The following is a 15,141-nucleotide window of genomic DNA, read 5'->3' on the forward strand; positions in this document are numbered from 1 at the left end:
GAATCAATATTTTTAATTTATTTAAATAATTATATATTATGTATTACATAATTTAAAATGTAACTTTTTAAATTTGTTGGAAATAAAAAAAACTATCTAGAACTTTTAACCTGTGCTAGTCTGCCACTTTGTATGCCTTTTTGATGCTTTTATGCCTCCCTCAGATGCTTGATCTTCTGTACAACTGCAGTTTGCTCAAGATAGGGGGGCATGTATTGTGTCGCTGAGAACAGAAGTATGTGCTCCAACTTCCTTTACCTTAGTTCCAGCAATGCACTGCTTGAATTTGCACTGCTGATGTACTATGGGAAACAAAAAAAGGCAAGTAGAATTTAGGTGGGGAGAGACAGCTGGTATGAAGAGAGAAGGAGAGAGTAGAAGGGCTAATGTGCTATACGAATCAAGGCAATGGGAAAACCTGGGGAGAGGTGAGAGCACAATTAAGGAGGAGGAGATTAGGGGAAGTCAGAGTACTGATGGAAGTCAGAGTACTGATATGATTAGACGAGCTAGTAGAGAAGTGAAGATAACAAGAGAATCACTGAGGAAGTGAAGATCCAGGCATTATAAAAAGTTCAGCTGTGCTGTGGTGGTCTCTCTGCAGTAAGGAGGTTGTTACTCACTGTCTGTATAAGACCCCTCAGAAAAAGCAGGCTTGTAAGGACACCTTCCCGCTTGTCCATAACTACAAAGCAATCAGTCCTGACAACTGGCAGTGGACAGCAAACTGCAAGGAAATAAGGCGCCTAGTGGCCATAAGTTTAAGGCTGCGTTCACACATTGCGTATTTTCGCGTGCTTTTTTGCGCGCACTTTTTCAAAATACGCAATGTGCCTTGTGTCTGCCAGCAAAGTGAATGGGAAATTCACTTTGCCGTTCAGACACTGTGTGATTTTACGCAGCGTGAAAGCGCAGCTGCGTAAAGAATTGACATGTCAATTCTTTAAGCAGCTGCGTCCTGCGCTTTCTCCCTATTGTGCCCATTATAAGCGATGGAATTACGCAGCAGTGTTCACACACTGCGTAATGCCAGCGCTTTTTTATGGAGGCGCAGGAGAAACTATGGATACTCACCTATCCGATGGATGGGAGAGGCGTCCGCTCCGGTCCCGCCGCTTCCAGCATCTGCCGGAGAACCGATCAGCTGACTGTTAGCTTACCGGCTTGTAAATCAGCTGACCGGCCGGTCAGCTGATTTACAAGCTTGTCAGCTGACAGTCAGCTGATCGCTTCACGGCAGATGCTGGAAGCCGCGGGACCAGACCGGACGCCTCTCCCATCCATTGGATAGGTGAGTATCCATAGGTTTTTTCTTTTAACTTAAGCAGTGTATGTACTGCAGCCAGAAGCTGTCTGTACATACACTGCTAGGGGGACACTCACACACACGACACACAGACACAGACAGTACACACAGGACACACAGACACATACATTACATTAATTACATACATACACATACAGACACATACATTACATTACATACAGGTGTCCATGCTCGTCACACTTCATTTCTCCTGCACATCCGTAAAAAAACGCAGGAAAAAATGCAGTGTGTGAATGGAGGTGATTTTTTTACCTGCGTAAAAAAAGCAGGAAAATACGAGCGCGTAAAAAAACGCAGGAAAATACGCAATGTGTGAACGCAGCCTAAGATCAGTTTTTCATCCAGGAAACAAACACTTTTCATGTATAAAGTATATTACACTTTGGATAGAGGCAATCTAAGAAACATAATTTTGATGAAATGACAGTGACCACTTAAATAAATATATTATTGATAACGCAGGTCTACGGAAAAAAAAAATTGTTTTCAGGTGCCAATGTTCTTTAAATGGATTTGGGGTATTTTGAGGGTGCTGAATTAAAAAATCCCATTACGTTTGCTGAATTGGTTCTAGCTTTTGAGATAATTCATCCATGAAAATAATGCATTCCCCCAATGCAACGTGTGTTATAACAAATGCAATAGCTTTTGATTTGTCTTTTGACTCTTTAACAGGTAATGAAATATCCCATATAATTATTTTGTATTTCAATTTGTAGGCTTACAGTGCTATAAGAGTGACTTTATAAAGCAAGAATTCTACTGTAAGTAATTACCGTATTTTTTGGACCACAAGACGCACTTTTTTCCCCCAAATTTGGGAGGAAAATGAGGGGTGTGTCTTATGATTCAAATGTAGCTTACCGGGGAGTAGCATTGGTGGTGGAGCAGGATCGCAAGAAGTAGGGTCCTCCCTTCCTCAGGAACCCGGCGGCGGCAGAAACTATGAGATGCTGCGGACCCGGTGTTGGTGGTCAGGCAGAGCGAAGTGCATTGCTTTTCCGGTGGCCACGACCATCTTCCTGAAGTCATGATCTACAGGGAAATGGCCGCCGGAGACGGCGCATGTACAGACTGGGAGCATGGAGGCCATTTTCATAAGGCCCGCGGATTCCAGAAATTGGCCGCTGAGAACCCAGTTGGCGCATGCGCCGGCTTTGGCGGCCATTTCCCTGTAGATCACGGTTTCAGGAAGATGGCCACGGTCGCAGGAAAAGTAATCCACTCCGCTCTGCCTGACCGCCAACACCGGCCCCGCGGCATCTCACCGCTTCTACTGCCACCGCCAGGTTCCTCAGGGAGGGACCCTGCCTCCTGCAATCCCGCTCGACCACCACCGCAATCCACCGCTGCTGAGGCACCCTTTCTCCCACACAGGGCCCGCAGCATTGCTCTACTTTTGCTGCCACCGGCTTCCTGAGGGACCTTGCCTCTTGTGAACCCCCACTCCACCGCCCCCCCCCCAGGTAAGATACTGATTCAGACTATAAGACGAACCCCCATCTTATAAAAAATATTTTTTTCCTATTTTCCATTTGGGGTGCGTCTTACGGTAACTATTAAATATCTCAGAAACTAGAGCCAATCTGGTAAAACCAAAGTCATATTTTTAATCAGCACCATAAACTTAATATAATACCGTTCAGACATCTTTGGCACCAAAATCACTGTATACCAATGAATGCAGAACTGTAGCACGATGACGTATACTTGGCTTACCGTAGTTTTTACTATATAAGCAAAAACATTTAATATCCTATGTCAAAATCGACTTCATTTTGGTACTTTCAAAAATATTGTACTTTCTTTTTCTACATTGGCAAAGAAAGATCTCTTGAAGCTTGAAATAATGTCATAATCGGGGTTTCGTTGTACTTATTTTTGCAATAATATTTGTACATTTATATGTATATTATAGTAAAATAAACTAATTTATTAGACATTTTTCTGTTTTGGCATGATATCATATAACCAAGATTCCAAAATATCTGCATTCCTAGGATAACTTCGGGAGGGATGATCAGCAAAAACAGATTTCTTGTAATTATTCTGGTGGGCAAAGTAGGGGAAATTCTGCATTAACAATTAGCAGCTTTTCAACACTTGATTGAGTTTTCTATAGATTTGAAAATCCACTCCATGTTCTTATTTTCATGCTGATTTTTTCCGCTACATGTAGATGGTTTTTTTAAAAAATCGCATCCACCTGTACTGCAAATTGCTGCTGATCAGCTACGTCTGAACATGGCTTAAGCTTACAGGGTTTTTTTCTCCAGTGTTCCTTGAATAATAAAAAATATATATATGAAAGAAGGGTCCAAACTTTTGCCTTAGACCTCTTTTACAGATATATTGTATAATCATATTATTTTGTATATAGTTATCACTGTAAGCCAGAAACAGACAGAATATTAATGGGATATACTGTATTGTAGTAATGTAGACTGTATATAATATACGGTATTATAGTATTATTGATAATTGTATGGTACAGCTTTTCGATTAACTTTATTATCACAACCGTCTGTCCATATTTCTGTACTATCTAAAGTATAATAAATGGACATATATCTGACGATTTTTGGTAGAAAAATATAAATTGCATAAATGAAATCTATGAAAAATATAAATGTGTCCGTTTAAGAAAATGCATTAGTTAAGGACAGGTGTACACTTTTATAGGGGTTGTCCAGAATTTGGAAGAAGGTCTTCCTCAGAACTGTATTTGCATGGTATTGTAGTTTAGTCCCAATGTCTTGAATGAGAATTAGTTGTAGTACAAGACACAATCCTTAGGAGTGGTGTGATTTCAGGGGAGAAAAAAGCAGATTTTTTTTTTTTTTTTAAATCCTGGACAACCCCTTTAATTCAGTTGTTACCAATGCTGAAGATTAGCAGACATAACAAATGTGTATAAGAAAATACAATTTATTATATTGATTTGAATGAGTAAAGTGAATTAGTAGAGATTTTTTTCTGCTAATATTGAATTTCCTTAAGTAAAGTAACCCGTTCTATCAAACTTACCTTACAATATAAAAATATCAGGACACACTTTGCATGCATATCACCAACTAGAGCTTGCTCATTTACATATATTTACATGTTATTAAATCAAACCCATATGCTATCTGACAGCCCCGTAGCCAAGGATTTACTGATTTAAAAAAGGTGTTTAGTCACAACAGTGGAAAATAGGAAAGGATGTCATAGAATGCTACACATAAATATACTTATTTGGACATCTAAGCAGTGAGTGACCCGGCTGTTACCTGTAAGGTGATTGCTGGACAGGTCCTGGATGGGAGATATGTGTCACCGAAGTGTTTAGCCTCAGTACTGTGAAACCCGGAAAAGCTCTCTCCAGCACAGATAGTGCTGAAAGGGTTTTTTTAATGGGCCCGGATTTTGGGTCTGGGTTTTAGGAACGGCCATAAGAGCTGGGTGGGACTGGCTGTTTCCATATTTCCACCTCCAGTCTTTGAATGGCCTTTAAGGCAGCTCAGCTGCCCCAGTCGAAGTTCTGTGTGTGTGGAAGGAGGAAAAGACCTGTGATAAGCTGGCAGTCTGTTGTAACAGACTGACTGAAAGTACTTTGCTCTAAATGAATGAGCCCGTGTTTGTGATACAGAGAACTGTTCCTGTTTATTATTAGCTTTATGCCGAGGAAAGGTTGTTTTTGTTTTGTGAGCCGTGACGGCATATGGACTTTTTAATAAACCGCTCACTATCTAAAGATAAGAACTCGCTGCCCTTGCCTACCTAAACCACTACCAAAGAGCTGCACCCCCATATACCTTAAAGGGGAACTGTCAGGTTTTAGCTGTCAGATATCAGGGAAGCATAAAGTAGAGACCCTGATTTCAGCAATGTGCCACTTACTGGGCTTTTTTGCTGTAGTCTTTATAAAACACTTATCTGCGGAAGATCTGCTAGTCCTCTCAATCATAAGCTCCTGTTACTTCCTCCTCAGTATTCATGACATCTAGCTATCCCTACCCTCCACTATTGATTTTCAGCCTGCTACCTATGCACAGTGTAAGAGAAAACTGTCAACCAGTGGTGTAGGTAGGTTAGAGGGAGCTCATCATTCATCAGTCTGGGGAGGAAACTAGGCGCTACTCTTCCTGCTCTGGGCAGCACCATCTTCCAGATGTATAGCATGCACAGTACATCATTGATGACAATATCAAGAGCACAGAGAGAAGTGTTCATGCACCAATCAGAGATTTGGCGCATCATGCTGAAATTTCAGCACCAAAGAGAACTATGAATGCTGGAGAAGCAATCAAGATGAAAGGAGTGGTGCAAAGTTAGGTGATCCAAATAGGGCCCAAGCACTTGATGGGCTCAGGATTGCCCACTGGGCACTTGTGGCCTCTTTCCACAAAACTTTACAGGACGGTTTCAGAACCCTACTGGGCACCACTACTGGTTTAAAGGTGCTCTATCAGCACAGAATGACTGTTCAAACTAAGTACCGCCGCTCGGTGCATCAGGGCGGGGCCAATCATTTATATACACCTTCCCACCTGCTGTTTTCCAAATGTCTCCACCCTTCTCTAACTCTATGAAGCCAGTGCTGTCAATCAATGAAGAGGAGGAGGGGGGAGATTGAGGGAAAACAAGCAGGGGTGAAGGTGCACTTAAATGTTTGGCCCCGCCATGATGCACCAAACGCCTGTACTTGGTTTCAACGTCATTCTGTGCTGACAGAGACCATTTAATGGGCAGAATGGAGCTGACAGACTCCCTTTAAAGGCTTGTTCAGAAGAGCATATTATAAGGACATGGGTTGTCCGAGTACAGCTTGGACAGTACACTGACACATGTAATTGAGTAGGACTGTTCAGATGACAGATTTTCCACATGGACCAAGTGTCTGTGCGAAACAAAATCGCAGCATTTACTATTCTCTTCCATATCTTAGATGACACTTGCCTAATCAAGTGTATGGGTGCGCCAAAAAGAAAATGGATCATTTGTGTTCCATCTGATTTTATGGACACATTGCTATTTTTACTCTATGTATTTGGTCATGTACATTTTAAAATGTTGATGTATAGATATGTAACCCGTATGTCATACAAACGTAAAATACGGACACACAGAAGACAGCATGGATGACCATTCTCCAAGTTTTCTGGATGAAAATCGGACGACTGACTCCAGCCTCACACTACACAGAATTTTTGACGTATTTAGCTTAAACTAAGAAAATCTTGTGGGCATCCTCTTACTTTCTGTTGTGTTTCTATAACATCTTTATGGAAAATCAAAAGAAGCTTAATGGTGAAATTCTCATTTACATCCACAGTGTAACTAACACTCCAGATTAAACATAACACTTACTACAAATGTGTTTGGCTAGTGCCAATGCCTGGTGGTGAGTTTGCCCATCATTGCAGGGCTTCGTTCATCACCCCCTACAGGATTTGGGCAGGGGAAAATCTATAAGTCCAGCCGAACATGGATTTGTATGATACATTTGTTCAGATGCGTTGTGTATCTATCGTAGTAACAGGTGAGCACATTATTCAGGCATTACCTGTATTTATGGCTTTGTTCAAGGGTAGGTGCTATCCAGTTGGCGGAAAGCTGACCCTTAAGTGTTGTAGTTACTGTACATATTCTACCCCTCTGTCCATAAGATCCAGCTGTCAGTAATATTGTGCAGCAAAGTATATCACTGTTTGGCAAATAACGCTTAAAAGCAATAATAATATTATTTTTTTTTGCTATTCACAGTCTTCCTGTTACTAACCCCTGGTAATAAAGTCATAAAACAAATCATAACCGCAGCAGTTGTTAAAGAACATACTGCTGGAAATGTAACGAGAGTCATAGAAATTTGGAGGTACCATGCAGAATATCTATCACAAGAGGTTCGGTATATTCATATGTTACCAAATGTTCCCTCCGTCCCCCCAAATGTTTTGTTCTTTTGCACTTGGTGACCACCAGCTTCTTAATTCCTCCGTAATTGATGCCACATGGACACAGGCTTTCTTAGTGTAGCCAACATTTGGTTCCAGTGAGTCATTCCCATTCCGCTAACTGACGGGCCAATGATTACATGTCCAATATTCTCCGCTTTCCCATCATCGCCGCACTCCGCCACCGTAATCCTCAAATACAGGTCCTAAAATGACAAGAAAGCAACAGGTTTTACCTTGATCAACAGTTGGATTATATATACAGTATTTCCACTTGTTTTAATTGCCCTAATGAATCAATAATATTAAAAAAATACTTAATTAAGATAATGAAATTAAATTAAATAAAATTATCCTTGTGTATCCAGCATATATGTAGACCCATGTGTCTCGACTGCGAACAAACCCTGTATAGTTTCATAATAGTTTCATAATGCTGATGTGTTGAACTTTGATATTGGCACCTAACCTTTACAAAAGCAGAACATTGCAGGGGTGGGTGGGTCAGAGTTGGTCTCCCACCCGATTAACCGAAGAAGGGGGACATTCACCCCCAACTTCATTGTTACCAGAATAGCACACCACATTTTATAGTGTTGCCCCAAGTAAAGGGGTTATCCAGGACTATTTAATTTTTTTGACTATGAGCCTAAAAACTAACAGGCAAGTAATTGCTAACAGAGGAAGCTACCCACCTGTTCTACCCAGCGCTGGCTCAGAGCGGTCATATCGGCGAGTCAGCTGCTCCACATCAACAAAGCTGGCTGCTCTGTTGATGGGGCGTGACTGCCGACATCATGCTTATTAACAGCTGGCTCCCCGCTGCCTAACTGCAGGGAGCCGGCTGTCTATCTCCATGACATCAGCAGTCATGCCCCGTCAACAGAGCAGAGCGGAAGAGAAGCCGCTCTTCTGTCACTGACGTCAGCAGAAGTTGATGAATCGCCGACACAAGCGGTCTTTGCAACCACCTGTCTGTTATTTCTTAGGCCCATAGTAAAAAAACATAGTCCTGGATAACTTCTTTAATATAGCTTAGTCCCACTGACAGCCCCTACAAAATGTAAGGAGATGAGTCAGAAAAATAATGTAGGGACATGGTGCTCACTGGGGCATTAACAACCCTTCAATTAACTGAGCGGTCAGGCTGCCAGGAGTCAATACACCACCATTTTGATATTGTTTGCCTATCATAAAAATAGACCATTAATATCCAAGTCCCAGGAAAACCCCTTTTAAGCTGGGGTCACACGAGCGTATCAAAAAATCAGTCCAATTTTCATCAAGAAAAGTGGGACGATTTTTTTCTCACTTGTCATGTTTGCAATCCGTTCTTCACTCAGGAGCCATTAATCATTTACAATTTCCTATGTTACAGAATTGTAATATATCTGTAAAAATCCGATACTATACTGTAGCTCCATATGGCATCTGATTTTTTTTTTCTTGCACCCATCCAATTTTGGAGTGAATTTGCAGCATGCTGTGATTTTTTTTTCTCACGCCGAATACATAAGAAAAATTTCCCTTTTTTTTATCTGGTTGCACTCTCGATTTATACGGTTGTGTGAGCCCTAAGATGCCAATACACTTAAAGGGAAGTTGTCATCAGAAAACTACCTGTTGTTTGAATCAGGTTTTGTGTTTAATGCTTATTTTTTAGCAATATTTTTCCACATAACGATCTGCATTAAAATTGAGAAATCTTACAATTTTCATACTGACAATAGTTTATTTTAATCAATTTTAATAAAAAGAAAATTTAAACTTTATTTGTTTTAATACGGACTATTCTAACAAGCAAGAAGATTCACAGAACAAGGAGGTCCTATTTCCAGTGCTCTAATAGGGAAGAGAAGAAGACTCAGAGGATGAAGGGAAATGCTTTGTGTGATGTACATATTCCCAAATAGGACATATAGATCAGGGTTATCCTTTAGGATTATTGTTGGCTAATTTTGGCAGATGCACACACTGAGCTCAGCAGCTCGTGCCATTTGCCTCGGCAGAGCTGAGCTTAGTGACTGGCTACAGCGGTGATGGCCACCGTCAACGTAAAGTCACCATTGCAACCAAAATCCTGAGACCCAAGCAGTGACGGAGAAGGGAGAGCACCTGCTCTGCTTGTCATTTTAGAGCATTTGATATCCACTTTCCTGAAAGTGAAAAACCCCTTTAATGGAGCTAAGGAATAGATGGGCATCAATTGCGACCTGTCTGGTCCTTTCAACAGGGGAAAAAAATGTTGGCGGGATCTGAACAAATATCTACAATCTATGGCTGGATTAAGAACTTCTTTACATTGTTATTCCCCTCATTCCTCAAATTATAGTCTAATCCAGTGCTTCTCAAAATGTGAAAAGGGCAGATAAGGGGCCACTTAATTCTTGATTAGGTGCAGCATGCCTCTTAAGTGATCCACATTCTGCAATATAGTCCCATGGCATGACATGACTGTCTCTGTCAAATTGAGCTAACTAGTGATGAGCGAGTATCTTCTGTTAACCCTTTCGGCGGGCATGCTCGGGTGCTCGCCGAGTATCTTCAGAGTGCTCGGGTGTTATGTTTTCGTCACTCAGTGCTCATGATTTGCGACCGCTTGCCAGCTTTAATACATGTGAGGAATACCTAAGAAACAGGCATTCCTCACATGAAATAAAGCTGTCAAACAGTCGCAAATCATGCACACAGAGTGACTAAAACATAACACCCAAACACGCTGAAGATACTCGGGAAACACCCGAGCGTGCTCGTAAATCTCGAGAAACGAGAATGCTTGCTCATCACTAGAACTAACTTAACCCACTTAATCTAGGGAGACATTCTCATATTAGTACTTGAACAGGAAGTAAGACATTTAATTCCTTCTTGTATACAGAAGGCAAATATGATGAATGTAGGTAGGCTTTCTGCTTCTGGAGGTTTTTTTTTTTTGAAATACCAACAGCTGCAGGCTTATTCTAGAGCAGGGATGTCAAACTCAAATACACAGAGGGCCAAAGTTAAAAACTTGGATATAGTTGCGGGACAACCATGATATTTATTTAAAAAAATATATATAATTGAGGAAGTTTTTCCTTACCATCAAATATAACAAGGAACCTTTTCATATGGAAATAAACTTAAAGGGGTCATCCCACGAAAAAAGTACATTTTAATTAATAGATCTTAGAATAAAATAAAAAATAATCACAAATGGGGCATACTGGAATAATATAATATGTTATGTAAGAGCAGTAAAAAGCATATGGCCCAATGGCCTAATTTAAATATATAATAAAGGATAAAAAATCTTGAATTAGTAAATAATAGAGATTATAAAAAAGTGAGCCACCAAGAACAGTATGATACCCCCACAGTGAATGCCTCAACAGTACCCTCCACACACACAGTAGGATGACCCTACTGTACCCCCCCAGCAAAGTATGGTGATCCCAACACAGTAGGCTGCCCCAGCTGTGATCTCCACACAGCCTTCCACACAGTATAATGGGTCCCACATAGTCCTTCATACAGTATAATGGCCCCACTTTGTCCTCCATACAGTAAAATGGCCCCACATAGTCCTCCATACAGTATAATGGGCCCCACATAGTCCTCCATACAGAATAATGGGCCCCACATAGTCCTACATACAGTATAATGCGTCCACGTAGTTCTCCATACAGAATAATGGGCCCCACATAGTCCTCCATACAGAATAATAGGCCTCACATAGTCCTCATACAGTATAATGGGTCCACATAGTCCTCCATACAGAATAATGGGCCCCACATAGTCCTCCATACAGTATAATGGGTCCACATAGTCCTCCATACAGAATAATGGGCCCCACATACCTCTCCTTGTTCCCTCGCTGCTCTGGTCTTGGCAGCGAGCGCTCTGCAGCCCCTCACTGTTCAGCACAACGCGAGTACAATAGTGACGTTATTGCACCCACTGTACTAAGACATCAGACGCAGAGGGAGAATGATGGTGGAGGGAGTGGTAGCTGACGACTCCCTCTTCCATCATTGCTTTCAACTGTATCAGCATCCAGGATGCGGGGGGATGGGCAGGGCGGTGCCAAATATAATCACCCTGTGATTATAATCACCGATGTCAGCGGTCGCGTGACCTGTCACTTGACTAAATGACGTCATGGAAGCTCCTTTTACACCATCGCGAGCTGCCGGGGAGCCAGGACGCACCGGAGAGAAGACCGCGGGCCATCAGAAGGTGAGTATAATGTATATTTTTTATTTTAAATTCTCTTTTTTTCACAGGTACCATGGTACCAGGGTCTGGAGGAGAGTCTCCTCTCCTCCGGACCCGGGTACCATCCACACATTGAATCGCTTAATATCCGCATGTGCACATGTAGTCATGCGGATATTAAGCGATTCAATGCAAGACAATGGCGGCAATTACGCCACGTTTCCGCAAAAATAATGGACATGCTGCATATTTTTCCGCAATGATAATCCAAAATATAACCTTTAATTAATTAGATTTAAGAATAAACAACACTTAGTAAAACCAAAGTAGGACCTAATCAAGGTCAATATAGAAGCATAACAATGTCCAAGACAAAAAGTATATGATAATACTCAAAAGTACAGTGACACTGTAGTACCAAAAAGGACTGAGAGTGAGACTCCAAGGTGAAGAGCAAATTAGCCTATGAAGCTGACTCCTTGTCCCAATAATGAATACTCATATGAACCATTCTCAAACCATTAAACAATGGAAAAGATATCAATATGTATCTAACTATATATGTAAATAACGATACAAGGAGTGTGTTTAATGACCCCAATGTTCAGTGTATCTAACCATGTGCATATCAGTCACTATACAGAGTAGGTATACGGTGTGCATCCCATTACCGTTAGGCAAGACAATACACTCCATATAAATCACCCCAATGGTGAATAAGACAAAGATTAAATATAAAACGGAACGTCCTCACCCATTGTAGTAATCTCCGTGGTAGCATAAATCAACGACCAATCACATATTTGATATGATCATATGTGGAACGTATATCATTCTACTATACCGAGGAATAATCAAAGTGTCAAAGAAATTTGAGAAATAGGATTACCACTGGCAGTGTGGGATGGAATATTAAAAATGAATCGTGGAGATATCATTTGTTAGTCCCATATTGGGATAGATTGATACTGCAGGCTGAGGCCAAATGGATCTTTTACCTAGATACTGTCACACCCAGGGGTCTAAATGAACAGCTTACCTATAACTGTTTCATTTAGGAAATTGCTATATATTCCCACCATGCCTCTACTCGTACTTGAGATATGGGACTAACAAATAATATCTCCAAGATTCATTTTTAATATTCCATCCTACACTGCCAGTGGTAATCCTATTTCTCAAATTTCTTTGACACTTTGATTATTCCTCGGTATAGTAGAATGATATACATTCCACATATGGTCCTATCAAATATGTGATTGGTCGTTGATTTATGCTACCATTGTATATTTACATTATCCTACCCTAGGATTGTTTGTTATGATCTTTGTCATAGCTCAAGTTATCTTTACCACCTTATGGACACATTGCCTGGTTGGCATTTATATATTGCATTGTATTATACTTGTTCGTGACGATTCTGGGGGGTTATTCTACATGATTTGTAGTAAATAACTAGCAGATAGCCATGGATTGATATGAGGGCGGCTCATTGAGGTGCTTCTTAATTGACAGACTGGCTTAATGGCAGCATCGTGTATGGTGTCATCTTTTTGACACTCCGGGATGTGGGGCCTGACATCCGGCTTATGTCTTATATTCCTTTCTTGGCTTGCAGCCAAAGGACCGGATGTGACCTGTGTGTCTCGGTATGCGTTCCAACCCGGATCTGTATGATGCTGAAAACCAGCGCTTTGATTAACTGCCTGGCTCACCAATAGTTCTGGATGTGACGTTATTATCGTTACGCCCAGACATGTGATGCATGCGTTCCAGCGTGCGTTCCACATTGGTATCCGACCGTGGTATGGAATCATGGGACCGGATATGACGTTTGAGTCTCAGATGAGCGATCCAACTTAGGCGGGAATGACAGCGTCCTTGCCTACTTTGACTCCGGCCTCTAGGGGTGACATGTGCGCCTTCATTATGGGCGTGCTGAACTGGACGCACACCGTTTGTCCACATGGCTATTTTCCCCAGTCATGAACCAAGATGGTGGTTTCTTAATCTACATTTACACCTGGGGCAATTTAGATTGGACCAAACACAACTTTGAGTCACCTGATTGTGATTTCCCTTGAATTACCCTGATATATATATATCCCCTCTACTGACTATTTCCAGCACTCCCTTGTTAGCTTGTAGTGGAGTACACATTGACTTCTAATATAGCAGAATAGCATAGCATCCAGCTTTGTCATGTACGTATGTCCCCTGATGATTCCTGAGAAGGATGAAACGCGTAGGGACGCATTAGAGGCATATTGAGGGCAAGTGCATTGCGTATTGTAGTGGTAGCTGTGGACTGTCCTTGTCAGGACGGGAGCCTTTGGGAACAGGGCAGAGCAGTATTCCCCTTTAGGGCTAAATAGGGGCAGAATCATATGCCTTCACTGATATGCTGCTGCGTTTCCTTATGGATGATGGCGCCCTTCACTGAGACAGCCCCAGGACTAACTACCACGGAGATTACTACAATGGGTGAGGACGTTCCGTTTTATATTTAATCTTTGTCTTATTCACCATTGGGGTGATTTATATGGAGTGTATTATCTTGCCTAACGGTAATGGGATGCACACCGTATACCTACTCTGTATAGTGACTGATATGCACATGGTTAGATACACTGAACATTGGGGTCATTAAACACACTCCTTGTATTGTTATTTCCATATATAGTTAGATGCATATTGATATCTTTTCCATTGTTTAATGGTTTGAGAATGGTTCATATGAGTATTCATTAATGGGACAAGGAGTCAGCTCCATAGGCTAATTTGCTCTTCACCTTGGAGTCTCACTCTCAGTCCTTTTTAGTATGACAGTGTCACTGTACTTTTGAGTATTATCATATACTTTTTGTCTTGGACATTGTTATGCTTCTATATTGACCTTGATTAGGTCCTACTTTGGTTTTACTAAGTGTTGTTTATTCTTAAATCTAATTAATTAAAGGTTATATTTTAAATTACGCTGGCTGCCCTACACATAAATAACAGGTCTCGAGATACTTTGGGTTTATTTACCCTCTTGCAGCAAACGCAATGATAATCCGCAGCGGAAATTTCCGCAGCATGTGCACAGTGACGCGCCCCCTGGGCCGTGGGGTACTCGGCAGAGGGGACTATGGATAACGGTATAGGGGATATCACGGTGGCTGGCCCGGTCCGTGACCCAGGGCGGTCAGTAAAAAGGGAAATATTTATAGGGGATTTGGAAAGTTCGTGACGCCACCTGTGGATTGCGGCTAAAGGGTGCCGACGCTGCGGAGCAGTCCTCTGAAGCTGATGTTACTGCAGCAGGGATGGTGTGGCTCTCCACAGGAAGAGCTAGCTCCAGGGCAGTGTAGGTAGTGTAAGCTGCGCTGGGCATTGTAGTGCTGGGAGGGAAAGAAGGCGCAGATGAAAGAAGGGACGGAGGCAGTGCGGTGCAGTCATCCGAGTCTTTCCTCACAGTTCTTATGACAGTTCCACTGGTGCACTGTACAGGTGCTAGCCTCCCACGTCGCGCTGCATTCACCAGGCAGGGGTTCAGCGCTTCCTCAGGCAGATTAGGAGTACCTGACAGAACCCCACTTTCTTGTGTTCCTAGCTAGACCGTCTTCACGCTGGGTCTTTCTCCCTCCTGCCCTGCACTTCCCACTCTCAATCCCGCTCGGGTGCTCTGAAGTCCCTCCT

At 41.9% G+C, this 15,141-nt stretch overlaps 1 protein-coding gene across 4 annotated transcripts in view; it reads right to left on the reverse strand.

Moving 5' to 3' along the window:
* Positions 1-741: 741 nt before the first annotated feature.
* Positions 742-15,141, reverse strand: part of SYT12 (synaptotagmin 12) — a 235,039-nt gene continuing 220,639 nt past the window's right edge. For 3 of the 4 annotated variants that reach the window (XM_073658045.1, XM_073658044.1, XM_073658043.1), the window contains one exon: positions 1,232-7,469. In XM_073658045.1, the coding sequence (XP_073514146.1) occupies positions 7,296-7,469 (174 nt within the window). In that variant the 3' untranslated portion in view covers positions 1,232-7,295. Of the gene's footprint in view, positions 1,075-1,231; positions 7,470-15,141 lie in introns of those variants that run through there. The other variant, XR_012252657.1, reaches the window with a different exon arrangement.

The sequence above is a fragment of the Phyllobates terribilis genome, unplaced genomic scaffold, assembly GCF_046119375.1.
Source record: "Phyllobates terribilis strain yellow unplaced genomic scaffold, ASM4611937v1 Scaffold_13__5_contigs__length_258822181, whole genome shotgun sequence".
NCBI lineage: Eukaryota > Metazoa > Chordata > Amphibia > Anura > Dendrobatidae > Phyllobates > Phyllobates terribilis.